Below are 17,358 nucleotides of genomic sequence, written 5' to 3'. Positions count from 1 at the left end.
AGATGGTTTAAGATCTTAGGCCACAAAAGTACTCTATTAACATCACTCTAGCTTAAAATGGCAGGAAATCATACTCTAGAAAGTACACACACTACAAGTTCCATTGTCGCTGCATTATTGCATATGTTCTATTTTGGCATATATAGGTATATGTTTGTGGGTATACATATATACCCACAAACATATTAGAGATACACTTATCCCTAAAAAAGTCATTTAAAGATAGCCTTCCATTTTCGTATCTATCAGAACAAACAGTACTCATATGGTTGCAAAATTAATGTTACTACCTCCGTTTCCTCCTCGTCTGGATCTGAAGGCTCATCACATACTGCTAATTCAAGCCGCTTATTCTTCTCTATACTTATGGCATCATCTGCCAGTTGCATTGCTCTGAGTATTTCAGGCTTTGCAGTATAAAAGGGACCTCCTTTCTGGGCTTCCTTACATTTTGAACCTGGAAAGAAAAAGTTTTCTAATAAGTACTGATGGAAAAATGGCTAAGGACAGACTCAACTCAGCAAATGAACAGGGATGCCTTCTGAAGTAGCAAAATGTATTTATAAATCCTCCAAGTAACTACATTTTTTGCAAAGGTAAAAACTTCAAGTATATGCTTTAAAAACGTTTTTTAGATGTTAAGCAGCATCAGGCCCAGTGTACAAGTACAAACACAAATGAAAAGGAAAGGAAATGTACTTTTATGAAGCCACTTTCTTGAATCATTAAAGTTCACTTAGATGTCTCCCTTTTCTCTTAATTTAAGCACCCTAAACAAAGAAAGGTAAGACACTCCTGAAGTGAATATATTTAAAGATTTTTTAAACTGACACCTATTAAAGGGGATACTATGTTACTAGTTACATAAATCCAGAAAATTAAAATTATAAAAAAACTAATAAGCAAGTACTATAAAGGCACTACCGTCCTCCCAGTCAACCACATCTATAACCTGTGTCATCTTGGATCCCTCACTCACTCACTCCACACCTGTTGACAAATCTTGTCATCTATATACTCTATTCACAGCCATCCTAAGTGTCCTGTCCCTGCCCCACCAAGTGACTCCCTATTTCAATCCATCCATCTCCACTGGACTGCCAAAATGATTTTCCCAAAGTATAGATATCTGCCCATGTCAGCCACCTGCTCCAAAAACTCCAGTGACTCCCTAGTCATCCAAGATAAAATATAAAGGTCTCTATCTGGCATTTAAAGTTCTTTATAATCTGGTACCTTTCCAGTCTTCTTATACTTTACTTTCTGCTCTGCTTAATCTACACTCCAGCTACTCTGGTCTGCTTTTGGCTGCTGTTTACATGATACTCCATCTGCCCCTTGCTTACCTCTACCTCTTGGTTTCTCTGGTTTCCTGTAACTCTCAAGTTCAAATTCCACCCTCTGCAGAAGACCTTTCCTGGTCTCCCCCGCCCTAGATGCTAAAGCCTTTACCTGAAATTACTTCCCATTTACTCTGTATGTGTCTTATATGTACTTATTTACATGTTGTCTCTCCCATTAGACGATGGATGAAGTCATCTAGCAAGTGGTAATGCTGGTGTTCAATCATGGATCTGTCTCCCAGTTCCCAGTCTAGGGCTCCTTCAATTATATTTATTTCTGGACTGCATAAGGGCAAGCAGTCCCTAATCCAAATTAAAAACAAGTGCAACTGGACAGCAATGGGATGAATAGCCTATATTAACTGATCCTAAATACAAACTTTTATATTCAAGGAAAAGGAGGTTAGACTAAATGGCCTGACATCTCTTCTAACTCTCTCTATATGAACTTGGACAAATAATTTAACACTTTCTAGCCTTCCTTTTTTTTGACCAAATAGTGTCCCTTCTCTCTCCCTTCCCCTTCTTAATCTTATTTGGGCATTAAATTCTATTTGGCAATTCACAACATCTCTTTTCTTTTAAGGAAGACCACAAAGTGGAATCCAACTGCAAAAGGTTAAAAAGCAGACAGGGAAATCCCATTCTAACACAAAAGCTCTGATTAATGACATAGTGGGAAAAGAGCCAGATTTGGAATCTGAGGACTTGGTTTCAAATCCCAGATCTGGCACATTCTATCCATGAAACTGTAGACATGTCACTTCAACTGTCTGGACCTCAATGTCCTCATTTCTAAAAAGAGGAGGGTTGAACTAGATGACCTCTAAGGTCCCTTCCAGTTTCAAATCTATGATCTTAAATTTCGCTTTCTCATACCAAAATCTTTGATAGTGGTACTACAAAGGACATTCCTACAACTTAGCAGAAATGAAAATAAGCTATATTCAGCAGTTTTTTTTTCTTTTTAATTTATGGAATAAAACAAGCTTTTCCATAACATAGTATACCAAAAATGATAACTGTACATGAAACTGCAAATCTATTATGTATATATTCAGCATGGTTTTTTAAAAAAGATAAAAATGTTTTAGTTTCCTACTTAAAGAGCAAATCTCTTACCTGTATATGGCTTTACAAGCCTTTTGTTAACCCAGCCCCTCACAGGATTGTCATCAAAAAATTGTACATGGACACGGAAAGTTTTCCCCCTTTCTCTGATGAATGTTCCTTCAGTGGGGTGGTTATACACAAGGCAAGGCCACCAGGGGTAACCTTCCATTTTGGCCCAAACCAAATCACCAGGAGAGAAGTCACAAGAGCTGTAGTCAAAAGAAGATAGCTGATTAACATTTGGATCAATTACCTTTAAAGGCCTTTCTCTCTCTCTCTCTCTCTCTCTCTCTCTCTCTCTCTCACACACACACACACACACACACACACACAAAATATAAGGTAAAGCAAACTTTGCAATGGATTGTCCAATGAGTAATGGTACATACATCCTGTTTCTAGTCCAACAGAATACACTGAAATATTTTGTGAAGCTAATCAAAGGCTCTGATTGGTACCCAGGAAATTAGTTACATGGAAATGGTGAAGTCTTATCAACCACAAATGCTGACAAATTCCACATGTTACAGAATTAGGAAAGAACACTTGATAAAGTCAAAATATGCTATTAGGGGAGAAAATATTTCCTCTTTGAGTTAGTGTGGTAGGTTATCCAGGTAAAATTGCTTGAGATATTTATCGGCAAGTATAAACATTCAATAAAATTAGGGCAAAGACAAAATACAAGCTATTGGGGAACCCAAAACACAAGCTTTTTGAATAGATCCAAGACCTGGGTACAAACAAGCACTCAAAACAAGTACTCTAGGGGCAGCTAGGTGGTGCAGTGGATAGGGCACCGGCCCTGGATTCAGGAGGACCTGCGTTCAAATCTGGCCTCAGACACATAACACTTACTAGCTGTGTGACCCTGGGCAAGTCACTCAACCCCATTGCCTAGCCAAATAAAAACAAAAACAAAAACCAAGTACTCTGGCTTCTCTGAGATCACATAACCTACAGTTTAGGTTACATAATTTCTAGGCACATAAAACTAGGTTAAAACAATGTTAATAAACTATTTCCCCCCGTTACTGCTGCCAAATAAGTCTGTCACAAAGCAGAAAATATAGAGAGAAAAACCTAGGTTCTACTATGCTTAAGGTTCAGGAGGTAGAAAAATAATCCTGAACAAAGATTAGGATTCTAATAAGACTTTTTATAGACAAAAATTACATCAGAGAGAGACAAATATTTTTTTTGATATACAGCAATTTCGTATGTCCTCTTGGGACACAAAAGTTGGACAAATTTAAAGAGAATCATAATCACATACATCCCATCTCATATATCCCCTAAGAAAATAAGCTTAGGAGCAGCAAGGTGCCACAGTACATAGTGCTCCAGCCTTGGAAAACAGGAGGACCTGAGTTCAAATCCAGCCTCAAACACTTGCCACGTACTAGCTGTGTGACCCTGGACAAGTCACTTAACCCTGACTGCCTCACCAAAAAGCAACAACAACAAAAAGTAAAGAAAGAAAAAAGAAAATAAGCCTAGTCACAAAGACTCTAAATAAAGGTAAACTAAGTCAGGTTACAGATTAAATTACATTCATTTAGAGGGTTCACAAGGGGCTGATTGAAAAGAGAATATTTATACTTCACAAAGATAATCTTTGTGATAAACTTGGAGACAAAAGAATCCTTCCCACAAATAACTAAATCATTTCAGGAAGTTCAAACTCCCCTTCAGCTTCTTATCTAAGGAATGCCAGGTTTGAGCTAGGTAAGGTTATTAATAACAGGAAACAAACACATCAAATGTTCCAGACGGAATAGCATAATGAAACTAAGAGGAAATTTTTAAAATGTCTATCATATCAATGCTGGAAAAGATATAGGAAAATTGGAACACTAATGCCTTGTTGGTGGAGTTGTGAAATGATCCAACCATTTTGGAAAGCAATTTGGAACTATGCCCAAAGGGCTATAAAAAATGTGCCTACCCTTTGATCCAGCAATAGCACTTCTAGGGCTATATCCCAAAGAGATCAAACAAATGGGAAAAGGATCCACACGTACAAAAATATTCATAGCAGCTCTTTTTGTGGTGGCAAAGAATTGGAAATTGAGAGGATGCCCATCAATAGCGGAATGGCTGAGCAAGTTGTGGTATACGAATGTAACGGAATACTATTGTGCTATAAGAAATGATGAACAGGCTGACTTCAGAAAAACCTGGAAAGACTTGTATGGTCTGATGCTAAATAACTGAACGGTTAAGCTATTCTGAGTATTATGTTCAAATCAACTACAAAGGACCTATGAAAGAAGATGCTGTCCACCTCAAGAAAGAACTGACAAATAGAGGTGTGTATAAGAGTGTTTTACACACATAGACACACATATAAATTTGTGTCATATAGCCTCCTCTAGTGCAAGTTGGGGAGGGAGACATTTTGGAACCTAAAATGTAACAAAAATAAATAAAGATAAAATTAGGGAAAAAATTATACCATTATGCGAGAAACTGTCTGCAAAGATTTTCCCCCACTTACCTGCACATCTCTCCTAATTTTATAAGGTATTATAGCATATCCTTACTTCAGATATGTTTGTAGATGTGTGTGTAGAAGGGTGGAAACAATTTTAGTTGGAACTTTAAAGCTATTTAGTAGCCTTTGATTTCTCTTTGCATATCAGTTCTGGTGGGCCAGTGTTCATCATTTGTTTTGATCGTGAAGAGGGAAAGAGTGTAGGTCAGATAAGAGAGAAATGTTTGCATTTTTGTGTACAGCCATTGCATTCTCCCACTTTAACTGCCCAGGATAGTGGGCTCTGAAGACACCTTCATGTATGTATAACAAGTTATTTTCATGTGACAGAACGTAATCACGTTGTATTCAGTAACACCGTATGTGTGGAATTTATATCAAGTGCTATATGTGGTCCGCATGTCTCCTTTCATACATGAGGAAACTGAAGCTCAAAGAGCAATTTGATCAGAATAACATTAGTAATAGAAGAACTGGCATTCAAGCAGAGATCATTTGACTCCAAACTGAGCGCTATTTTGACCTGTACAGTGTTGTTTGTGGCTCTTTATCACTGTCAGGATCAAACAGAAAATCTTTTGTTTGGTATTTGAAGTCCTTCATAACCTCTTCTCCTTCTCCCCCATTTTCATGTCGTCTTATGTCTTACTCCCTCCTGTCTTCCCCACCTTAAACTGCAATCCAGCTTTCTTGCTGTTCTATGTGTAACAGTCCATCTCTGGAACCTGGGCATTTTCACTGGCTGTTCCCCTATGCCTAGAATGCTGTCCTTCCTCATCTCACTTCCTGGTTCCTTCAAGTCTCAGCTAAAATCTCGTAGAAATACAGGAAAACTTTACTGATCCCTCTGAATTCGGATATCTTCGCTCTGTTGATTATTTTCTATTTATCCTGTATAGAACTTGTTTGCATGTTGTCTTTTCCATGTTGTAATGGGAAATTGACCCAGACTGAGGCAATATTTGAGCAAATCAATTTATTAGCAAGCCTAGCAGTTGTGTACAAATTGTGTCCGAGACCTTCTTGGTAGGTACAAGGACACCACTTGGCAGTTTACAGAGCATTCTTATAGTCAATAATGAGGGAGCAATTAGTTTACACAATCTTGAGTAATATAACATAGGCCTTCTCCCTTTTGTTTGGACAGAGTTTTACAAATCTTGTGGTTATTACAAGAATACCTCAAGATGTCTAAAGCATTTTGTGGTCAGCACATGTTTCCCAAATTCCCAGAATCATAATAACATCTTAATTCCTCACAATTATATGAGTTATATAAAAGCAAGGCCTAGCTCACAAAGTGGAGGGATAATCATGTAGTGAAGGTAATCAAACAAAATGGGAGTTAGTTTTCGATTTCACTCACCTTAGACTGAACTCCTTGAGTAGGGACTTTTTTTTTCTTTGTATTCCTAGCACTTAGCACAGTGACTGGCAACATATTAAATATTTCATAAGTGTTTATTGACTGACTAGGCTCTGAGTGTGGCTGCTCTGTTCTAGCTTGAGGTGATAACTTTCTCATATTCACTAGCTATGGTATTAAGAAGGGTGAGCATAAATGTTGTGAGAGATGCTGAATTATTAGGTTCCCACATAAGTTGCAAAAAACAAAAACAAAACAGGAAAGGTGCTGAATGGCTAACTAATTAAGGGGAGAGTGGCATTCCTTGGGCCAGTTAAGACAGCAGGGTTCCTGTCTTTACAGCCCAAGCTGGTTGAGGGTCTGTGTCTAAGCCCAAGAATCCAGCTCTTTGAACCTCATGCATATGTTAACTAAAGGATCAGGATTTTCCACCAATTGTAACTCAGATTGAGGATTCTCTAATTAGAATATGGAATTGTTAACCTAACCAATGGTGAAACTTTTTATTGTAACTCAGACCAATCTCAGTCTTGGAAGAGAAGGGGACCAGACTAATAGCATAAAGCTCACTTTTGCTTCTGTGCTCAGTGTGCTTACTTTTTGGGAGGGAGTGTACCTGAATCTCAAGAGAATAAAGAAATTTCTTTCTTCGCTTTAAAAGAGCTGTATCCTATTATTTCAACTCTTAGCTGGCTTGCAACTGGGGAAGCAATGGGTAATGGCAGCTTGTCCCCTGCTAACTTCCCAATCTTGCAGATTCTGGAGGTCCTTGATAACAAACATCTAGGGTAGTTGAGTACCTGCTTAAATTTTACCATTATGATGGGAATTTTATTTTTTTGGTCTCATGTTTATTCTTTCTCTCTTTTTAATTAATTTATTTTTAGTTTTCAGCTATCACTTCCATATGTTTTTAAGTTTTAAATTTTTCTCCCCTTTCCTCCCCAAGACTGTGTGTAATCTGATATAGGTGCTACATATATATTCCTGTTAAACATAGTTTCACATTAGTTGTAAGGAAGTACCAATAGGAGGAACCACAAGAAAGAGGAAACAAAACAAAAGGAAAACAAATAGCAAATAGTATGCTTCTATCTGCATTCAAACCCCGAAGTTCTTTCTTTGGATGTAGATAGCGTTTTCTATCAATGGACTTGGAGAGGTCTTAAGATTCTTGCATTGTTGAGAAGGGCTGAGTCTATCAAAGTTACTCATCGCACAATGTGGCCGTTACTGCATACAACGTTCTCCTGGTTCTGCTCATTTCACTCATTATTTCATGCAAGTCTTTACGTTTTTCTAAAATCAACCTGCTCATCATTTCTTACAGCACAATAGTATTCCGTTACATTCGTATACCACAACTTGTTTAGCTACTCCTCAATTTTTGGGTATCCCCTCAATTTCCAGTTCTTTGCCACCACAAAGAGAGCTACCACAAATATTTTAGAACTTAGAAGTTCTTTTCCTTTATCTCCATCACCTTGAGAAAAAGACCTAATAGTGGTATTCCTAGGTATACACAGTTTTATAACTCTTTGCGGATACTCCAGACTGCTCTCCAAAACAGCTGGATCAGTTTACAATTCCACCAACAGTTTATTAGTATCCCAATTTTTCCACATCTCCTCAAACATTTGTCATTTTCCCCTTCTATCATTTTAGCCAATCTGATATCTCAAAGTTGTTTTAATTTGCATTTCTCTAATCAATAATGATTTAAAGCATTTTTTCATATGACTATATATAGCTTTGATTTCTTGCTCTAAAAACTGCCAATTGGGGAATGAGTCATACTGTTATAAATTTGACAAAGTTCTCTATATATTTGGGATATGAGACTTTCATCTGAGAAACTGTCCATGAAAGCTTTCCCCAAATTTCTGTTTTCCTTCTCATCTTGGCTACATTGGTTTTATTTTCACAGCATTTTCTAAGATACATAGGTAACTGATTCAAATTTATGAGAACAAGAGCCACTTCCCCAATTGATCCAATTGATATGATCAAAGGATATGAACAAGCTGTTTTCCAAAGAAGAAATAAAGTCATCTAAGAGCCATATTTTTTAAATGTTCTAAATCACTAACAGATAGAGAACAGCAGATTAAGACAATTCAGGTTTCAACTCATACCCACAAGATTGCCAAAGCTGACAAAAAAATAATACGCTGAAGGGTCTGTGGGGGGAAAGCACTGGTGAAGTTAACTGGTCCAACCATTTTGGAAAGAAATTTGAACTATGGTCCTCAAGTTATTAAACTTTACAGACCTTCTGACCTAGTGCAAGGACTCATTTTTACAAAACTATAGCAGCTGAAATGAATGAAAACTCCAAGACAAAAAGTTTCTGGGTAATTAATAATTAATTTATTAATTAGGCTAGCTGGCAATCAATCAATTGATGGTCAGTAATCTTTCTCAGTAACCACAGATGCCAAGGGAGACCCTGAAACACCTTAAATACCTTCTGAAAGGGAGTTCCCCTGACAAGAGAAAAATCAACCTTGATTGGTGGACATTTAACGAAGAGGTGGGCTAAAAGTCTTCAGCTCCTCCTGCTGAGAAGATGGCTTGATCATGAGATTTGCCTCCAGCAATCTGGGCAGGTAGAAGCCATCTCCATCTGGACCCCTCTCTCCTTGTTTTTGCCTTCATGAGCTGGGTCACCCTAAACTCCAATGGAGATGACCAAATACAGGGGTTCCTTCTCTCAGGGTTAATGGCTCACCCAGACTGGATTTTGTTTATACTCTAAACAGAAATTAGGTCTCCTAGTTGGGTGTCTGTTCTTTAAGGGCTACAAGTAATCTCGTGTCCTTCAGAGACTGACTTTAACAAGAACTGGGCCTTAAAGAGAAAAAATAGAAAGCGAAAAGCCTAGATCACAAATTAATAATTAGTTATTAACATAACAGTACAATGATAATTTCTCTCACAGCTTTTTTTTCAATGGCAAAGAATTGGCACCCCTGGAGGTCTGTACCCATCAATGAAGGAATGACTGAACAATGGTATATGAATATAATAGAATACCATTATGCTACTGGGTAGAAGGGGATGGCTTCCAAGAAATTTGGGCAGACTTACATGAAATGATACAGTGAAGTTAGCATAACTACAATGACTTATATAAAATAACAACATTATCAACACAATGACCAACCATAATTCTAGAAGGCTCATGGAATATGGTACACACATCTGATAAGAGTGGTGAAGAACAAGAGTGAAGACAAACTTTTTTTTTAACAAGTTGGTAATTTGTTTTGCTGACTATGCATTTTAGTAACAAGGAGATATTGTCCTTCCTTCTTTCTCAATGGGATGGGGCAAGTGGGAGGGAAAGATGGTGGACCTGCATTGACTGAAAAAAAATATAGATTTTTTTTTTTAGGGAGGGAGGCAATTGGTGTTAAGTGACTTGCCCAGGGTCACACAGGTATTAAGTATCTGAGGCTGGATTTGAACTCAGGTCCTCCTGACTCCAAGGCTAGGCCTATATCTACTACACCACCAACTTGCCCCCACAGTTAATTTTTTTTTAAATTTGTTAAAAGAAACATGCTGCAGATTCCCCCCCCCCATTTACCTGCTACTCTCCCAACTTTATCCTAATTGCCTTTGTTTATTGAAAAAATTTTAAATTTTATGTAATCAAAACTGTCCACTTTACCTTCTGGGATCTTCTCTATTCCTTTGTTTAATAATGAATGCTTCTCCTATTCATTGATCTGACATGTAAGTTCTTCCTTGGGATGAGAGCCACTAGTGGCTACTAATGGTTAGACTAATATGCCTTTTTTTGGGGGGGGAGGGTGGTGGTTCTGCATATAACACTTTCATTTCAGTTATGAAAAACTTTTTTTTAACTCTTGCTTCATCTCTTCCAAAACTAACCATTAAATTTCTGCCCAACATGTATTATTTTTCTTTGAGGTTTGGTTTCTACAGACATTTTCTTTAGAGTTTGTGTCTTGAGCATCTCCGTCATTGTAAAAGCCCTTTTACATTAATTGTTGCTAGGATTCTATTTTTTGTTTACTCATTTCCAGCCTTTCTCACTCTGTAACTTGTTATAGCCAGGCTCTGACCACTTCTGGAGGTGGTATCTGGGCTTTACTTTTCCTGTTTTGTGTCCTCTTGGTCCTGCTACTGCTTTCTCAAGGAACTGAACATTAGATTATTCCAGAATCTCGGGGACAGCCCAGGCTAGGGACCAAAAACTTTCAAAGTACACTGCAAAGCAGTCTAATCTAGGGCAAAGTCTAAGTTCTTCCCTCCTGGGTCTGAGCTATGCAAAGTTCCTAATTTGGGTTTAGGTCTGAGCAGCAAAAGTATGGGCTTGCCCCTCCAATAGACTGCTAACAGATTTAACCACTGTCAGCCAGACTGAAGGCTCTGCAGGTTCAGTGGCAGGCTCCCCTCTGGGGTACAAGTCTCCTATTCTGGTCATTTTCACTAGAGATTTCAGCCTGGACTGGGATCCTGCTCTGCTCTTGAGGCCAAGAGTCACACACATACAAGCAGCAAGTTGCATCTTGCTTACACCTTGGTCCACAGCTTGCCCATTACCACTCCTAGCAAAGACCCCGTTCCTCTCTTCTATCCATTGCCAGGTGGTACCCCTACCTATTCCCCACACACAGTCAGGCCCCTTGTAGGGTTTGCTGCTGTACAGCTATGGGCAGGCCCTGTTTCAGTCTCCATGCTAGAGGATTTCAGTTTCCATGACTGGTGTACTTCTGACTTGGACTGGAAAAATGACTCACTGATTTTTTCTTGATTTCCCCATCAGGACTTCAGTCTGGTACTTTTTCTAAATCTGTAGAGTGGTTGTGGAGGACAGCAAGGTTGTACTTCTTCCTGACACTCTGCTATCTTGCCTGATCTGTTTTATATAGGCACTGCAGCTGCATCCAAAACTGCTTCATTCAACAAATTACATTATACGTTCAAGGATTCCAAGTACATATTTTTAATGCTATAGAAGCAGAGAGACCCCAGGACCCTTTTTTATTCTATTTTTTTTTTGTTGAGGCAATTGGGGTTAAGTGACTTGCCCAGGGTCACACAGTTAGTGAGTGTTATGTGCCTGAGGCCACATTTGAACTCAGGTTCTCCTCATTCCAGGGTTGGTGTTCTATCCACTGAGCCACCTAGCTGCCAGGGACCCTTTTTTATTTACTCTATCAAAACCAAAGATCATTGCAGGTCCTGTGAGGGTAGAAATACTTTCCTCCACTGTGTTGTTTCCCTTTTTTACAAAACCATGAATTACAAGATTTATCTGAAAAACTGTATCCTGTTAAGCCTGCTTCCTTCTCTGCAAAATGGGAGCAACAGCTTTGTACTACTTACTTCAAAGGGTTGTTTAGAAAGAAAGCAAATTTTAAGTATTAAAAGCACTATACAAATGTGAACTGCTGTTTTATAATAATCTTTCTTTTATAACCAGATATCTGTCCCCAAAGCAAGCCAAAGGATGAGTACATGTCAAGATATATTTTTTAATTATTTATTTTTAGCTTCAACATTCACTTCCATAAGATTCTGAGTTTTAGATTTTTCTCCCCTCCCTCTCTTATTCTCCCCAAGAGGGCATGCAATCTGATATAGGCTAAGACATATTTTTTAAAATTAAACACGCTTCTTTATAAGTCTTAAATTCAGACTTCAGCATACTACTACACTGTTGGTGGAGCTGTGGATTGATCCAAATATTCTGGAAGACAGTTTAAAATTTATTCTAAGAAATTGACTTTTGACTGTAATGCTAAACATATACCCCATGAAGGTCAAAGATATAAAGACCCCATATACACCAAAATATTTATTGAAGCACTTTTTATAGTAACACATAACTGGAAACAAAATAGAAATCTATCAACTGGGGAATGGCTAAACAATTATGGTACTTGAATGCAATGGAATATTAACTACTATAAAGATTTGAAGAAGATGAAAAATTCAGGGAAGCATGAAAGGGGATACGTGAACTGATTCAAAATAAAGTAAGCAGACTCAGAAAAACAACATACATGACTATAACAATGTAAACTATAAGAGGGGAAGAAAGGAAAATGGATACTGTATAACTACTATAATCAATCCAAGAGTCAGAGATAAGACTATCTCCCTCCCCTCTTTACTGAGAAAGAGGGGCTCCAGTGTATAGATGTGGAATAATGAACATACATTATTAGATTCAGTTCACAGATGTTGATTAGTGTTGCTAAACTCTCATTCTTTCTTATGAGGGATGTTGAAGGAATGTACTTTGGAAATTAAGATAAAATTTTAAAGTTAGCAATAAAATTTTTAAAACTCAAAATATTTCTTAATTTGGACTGCAGTTAGTAAACCCTAATCATCCCTCTCTCTATTCAATAGAAAGGAAGCTGAATTTATGCATAGGAAAAATCTTATTATAAACCATCCATTAGATTCTGTTATAATGCTAGTCAACTCAAGTACATACAATCCATTTGTTATTTTCCTCTCTAGGTCTAAACTTTGTTTTCCAGGATGAGATTAGAATAATTCACTTTATAACATAGGAAATCCCACTTTCCATTCTCTCATCCCTAACCACCACAACCTAGACTCTCCCCCAAGTCTCCTGCTCCTCCTATTACACCCACTAGAATTATAGTTCCTTAAAGTTTCCTTCTTGTGCTCTTTCCGTCTTATGAAACCCAGAGATCTGGCTTTCCTCAGATGCCACTTGATCCCTGCCCACTCTTATCACTGACATGGCAGTACTTTCAAACTCACTTTCTACACCAAGCCACCAATCCTGGAGGGGAATCAAAATAGTCCTTGCTCCTCCAACTAACTCTCCCTTTGTCACTCAGCAAGCCTTACTATTTGAGGTTCACTCCATCCAACAGCAGTTTATTTAACCTGGAGTGTTCTCTTTCAAGGAGTTCAGTATGTGGCTTACTGTTTCCCCTCTACTTAAATTCTTGCCCTTATAACCAGGGAACGCCAACATATATGTTGACTGATGGTTGCTCAAACACCATAACCTCCCAGTTCCTAAATCTCTTCATTCCATGACTTGCTCCTTCGCTACACCTAAGCAGGTCCTCTTGACTCCAGTCCCACTAGCTCTTTCCACTTCATCACCTTCATTAGTCTAATGAAGCCTATGGACCCCTTCTGAGAATAATTTTGAAAAAATAAATTGCAGTCAATTCTAATTCAGTTAGAAGTTGGTGAAAATAAAGATATAATTCTTTTTCTGATCCAAGTCCAAGGACTCTGAAATTTATCCATGTACTTCATGTTATAAGAATCTCTGAAATAACCTCTTAGGTCATCCTCCCTGCTGTAACTTTACTTTCTTCCCTTCCCAATCTCAACCCTACAGCTAGCCATGTCAAATTCCTAGTCTCTTTGCCCTATCTTCAAGGCTTATACTTTGCCAAATTCCAACCCTCGATTACTTTATGCCTTCTCCCTGACTTATATGCGGATAAACAGAGCTGGAGGAAATCACATAACCAAGTGTCTATTAAAAATGTGTTATATAATTACAACTGGAGCCTTGCCCAAAAAAAAAAAAAAGGCTATCAATCTTCTTGTTCCTCCCTGGCATATTTTCTCTCACTCCCCAGTGAAGTTGTTCCAGAACATTTCTCTCAAGCCTCCCACATCTCACCTAAGGACTTTACCTCACACTTTACTGGAAAAAAAAAAAAGACACCATTCACATTATTAGCGCCCTTCCTCTTCTCCCCTTCTCTAAATCTCGAAACCTCTTGACATCACCCCCCCACTCTCCCTTTTATTCCAGTCCCTGAAGATGTGACCTTTTTCTCTTCTTCAATGCTTGATCCCAAACCCTCCTATCTTTTCCAGCTGATTGACTCTTTTATTATTTCTATGATTCAATCTCTCCATTTCTACTGGTTTCTTCCCTGCTACCTACAAGTCCAGGTTTTCTCCCATGCTGAAAAAAACCTTCACTAGACTTTTCCATCCCCTCAAGCTACTGACCCATTTCTCCTCCCTTTCACAGGTCAAATTCTTAGGGAAAAAAAATCACCTATTACTTTTTGCCTCCACTTCCTCTCCCCTTACTCTTCCAATCCTTTGAAATCTGGCTTCTCAACTACATCACTCTACAGAAATGGCTCTCTTCAAAGTTGCCAATGATCTCTTAATTTCAAAAGCTGATGGCCTTTTCTCAGTCTTCATCCTTGGACCCGAGCAGCATTTCACTATTGACAACTCTCTCCTCCTAGGTATTCATTTTTCTCTTTAAGTTCTCAGACCCAGTTCTCTCTTGGTTCTTCTCCTGCCTCATTGCTTCTTCTTAGTCTCCTTTGCCAATTCATCACCCACTACACTCTCTAACTGTCCTGGGCCTCAATCTCTTCTCTCTAAACTCTCTCACTTGGTAACCTCATCACCTCCTATGTATCTAAATACCATTTCTATGTAGTTGATCTCAGATGGTATTTATCCACTTCTAGTCTCTCTTCTGAGCTCCTGTCCCATATCTCTCTCTGCTTATTAAATACCTCCAGTGGAGTATCTCAAAGACATCTCAAAAACATTTCTAAACAGTTCCATCTTTCCCAAAAAAAGTACTTGTCTTCTATACTTCCCTGCTTCTGTTAAGGACAACACCATTCAGGTTCAAAACCTTGGTACTTATCCTGAATTCCTCAATCTCTCTTACCCTACATAGCCAACTGGTTATCAATTCTTGGGTCTACCTCCAAGACATCTCTTGCATCTGTCCCCTTATGTCTACTTACACAGCCACCACCCTAGTTTTTAGGTGCTCATCATCTCTCACTTGAACTTACTGTAGGAGCCTTCTAATTAGTTTCCCTAACTCAAATATATCATCTTTCATTACAAGGTCCCAATCATCTTTATCATCCATCAAATTTAAAGAACAAAATAACATCAAGAGCCGGATAAATACAGGTCCAGAGAGGGAGGTTGGGAACACATTTTGGTTTCTGGTTTAAAATGGTTTCAAAGCCAACTTACTAAGTTTATTAAGCACCTACTATGTGCCACGCACTGTATTTTCATCACTGAGGACACAAAGACAAAAATGACATAGTCCCTGTCTTCCAATGGGAAAAAAGGAGGGTAAAACAAGTTCACAGATAAATAGAAGCTATAAACAAAAATAAATACAAAATTGGGGAAGGAAGGAAGAGATAACAAATGGAGAAATCAGGAAAAACTCAGGAAGGAAGTGGCACTTCAGCAGAAACTTGAAAGAATCTAGTTTGAAAGTTTTCTGCTGCTGCCATCACCATCACCACGACCACCCCCTTCTCTCCTCAGGACTGAAGGCAACTCCCCCAGTTGGGAGTACAGGCACAATGGGGCAGCTAGGTAGTGCACTGGATATAGCGTCAGGCTAGAGTCAAGAAGATTCATCGTCCTGGGTTCAAATCTGGCCTCAGAAACTTGGTAGCTGTGTTACTCTAGGCAAGTCACTTATCCCTGCTCGCCTCCATTTCCTCATCTGTAAAATGAGCTGAAGAAAGAAATGGCGAACCACTCTAGTATCTTTGCCAAGAAAACCCCAAATGGGGTCACAAAGAGTCAGACATGACTGAACTGCAACAAAACAAGAGAAAGAGAGAAATGTTACCCTGTAGAATAAGAAATGGTTCCAAAGTGAAGAAAAACAAAGCGATTTTTGGTGAGGAATACCAAAATAAGACTTTTTCTGCAGTACTTCTAAAGCCGAGCATTACCACTAAGCACTATGGCTAGACTAGATTATATCTAGTCTATCTATGAATCTGGATATCTATATTCACTGCTATCCTGAAGGACTATGGGAAACTACACTGTCTCTAAGCACAATAATAGAAAGTATCTATTCAACCTGTAACCATATTCTGTTAATATATTACTTGTCCCCAGAGTGTTCCAACTGGACTCAATCTGTAACCCCCTCATTTGGCTTTTTGCCTTCTTGAACCTATGAGAAAGGCCACAAAATGAACAGTCTTTTCTTAGCTCCAAGAACTTTACTATGGTATCCATTAAGCAAAGTCACCATCTGGTGCTTTCCCTGAAGGCCTAAGACTAAAGGATGCCTTGACTAAGCAAGAAAAGATAATATTCAAGTGGCTCTTTGACAGAAAACACCCCTTATTTAGCATCCCTATTTACTGTATCCTACTGGATGATAAAAATAATTTGAAAAGCAGGAAAAGGTAGGATAGAGCCAAAAAGGCTTCTCTGTAGGGGGTCGAGCCTAAGCTAACAATCCTGAAAGGAAACTAAGGATTCTAAGAGGCAGAAGAGGTACAGATTTCAAACACAGGTGACATGATGTAAAAGACAGGTAGGTGGGTAGGGTGAGTTTGGAGACCAGCAAAGGGATCAGTCGCGCCGGAACAAAGACTATGTAAAGGAGAGTAATGAATATACCCCAACAATTCAGTATCAGAACTTGGAACAGAAATTAAAACTATGGATAGCCTGTCATTCTCACATGGAGGCTGACCTCATTCATAGTAGATGTTGGATACTGGGGAAAAAGGGAGAAGGGACTTTGAGATGACTGGAAAATCCACTCTTGGAAGAATGTGCTGCATAACTACAGCACATCTGGAATACTTGCTGAAGATTGCTAAGTATCTGTTTACATGAAGGCAGAGTGAAGCTTTATTTCTTTTCTTAAAACTTTCAATTAATCAATGTTTCTCTCTTCCCTCAAAACAAAATTTTTGTTTCACCTTTTAAAAGGTGATGATGGGGCAGCTAGGTGGCACAGTGGATAGAGTACCGGCCCTGAAGTCAGGAGGACCTGAGTTCAAATCTGGCCTCAGACCAAACACTTGACACTTACTAGCTGGGTGACCCTGGGCAAGTCACTTAACCCCAATTGGCCTAAAAAAAAACAGAAAAGAAAAACAAAAGGTGATGATGGTTCTAGTACAGTGGAAAGAGCAACAGATCACAAATCAGAAGCAAAGCTTGGACAAGGCCCCAAGCAAGGTTTCAAAATTGGGCTCTCCTGGGAAAGTATACAATTGGTAATCAGT

At 38.6% G+C, this 17,358-nt stretch overlaps 1 protein-coding gene across 1 annotated transcript in view; it reads right to left on the bottom strand.

Annotated features, from left to right (window-relative positions):
- MSH6 (mutS homolog 6) overlaps positions 1-17,358 on the bottom strand; it is a 32,489-nt gene that overhangs the window by 10,966 nt on the left and 4,165 nt on the right. Inside the window, exons 2-3 of the mRNA XM_021001318.2 lie at positions 2,466-2,665; positions 291-457 (exon numbers count right to left, since the gene is read on the bottom strand). Of these exons, the coding sequence (XP_020856977.1) occupies positions 291-457; positions 2,466-2,665 (367 nt within the window). The remainder of the gene's footprint in view (positions 1-290; positions 458-2,465; positions 2,666-17,358) is intronic.

Source organism: Phascolarctos cinereus, unplaced genomic scaffold (genome assembly GCF_003287225.1).
Source record: "Phascolarctos cinereus isolate Bilbo 61053 unplaced genomic scaffold, phaCin_HiC Scaffold_2;HRSCAF=192, whole genome shotgun sequence".
Classification (NCBI taxonomy): domain Eukaryota; kingdom Metazoa; phylum Chordata; class Mammalia; order Diprotodontia; family Phascolarctidae; genus Phascolarctos; species Phascolarctos cinereus.
This window is presented reverse-complemented; position numbering and strand designations above follow the sequence as displayed.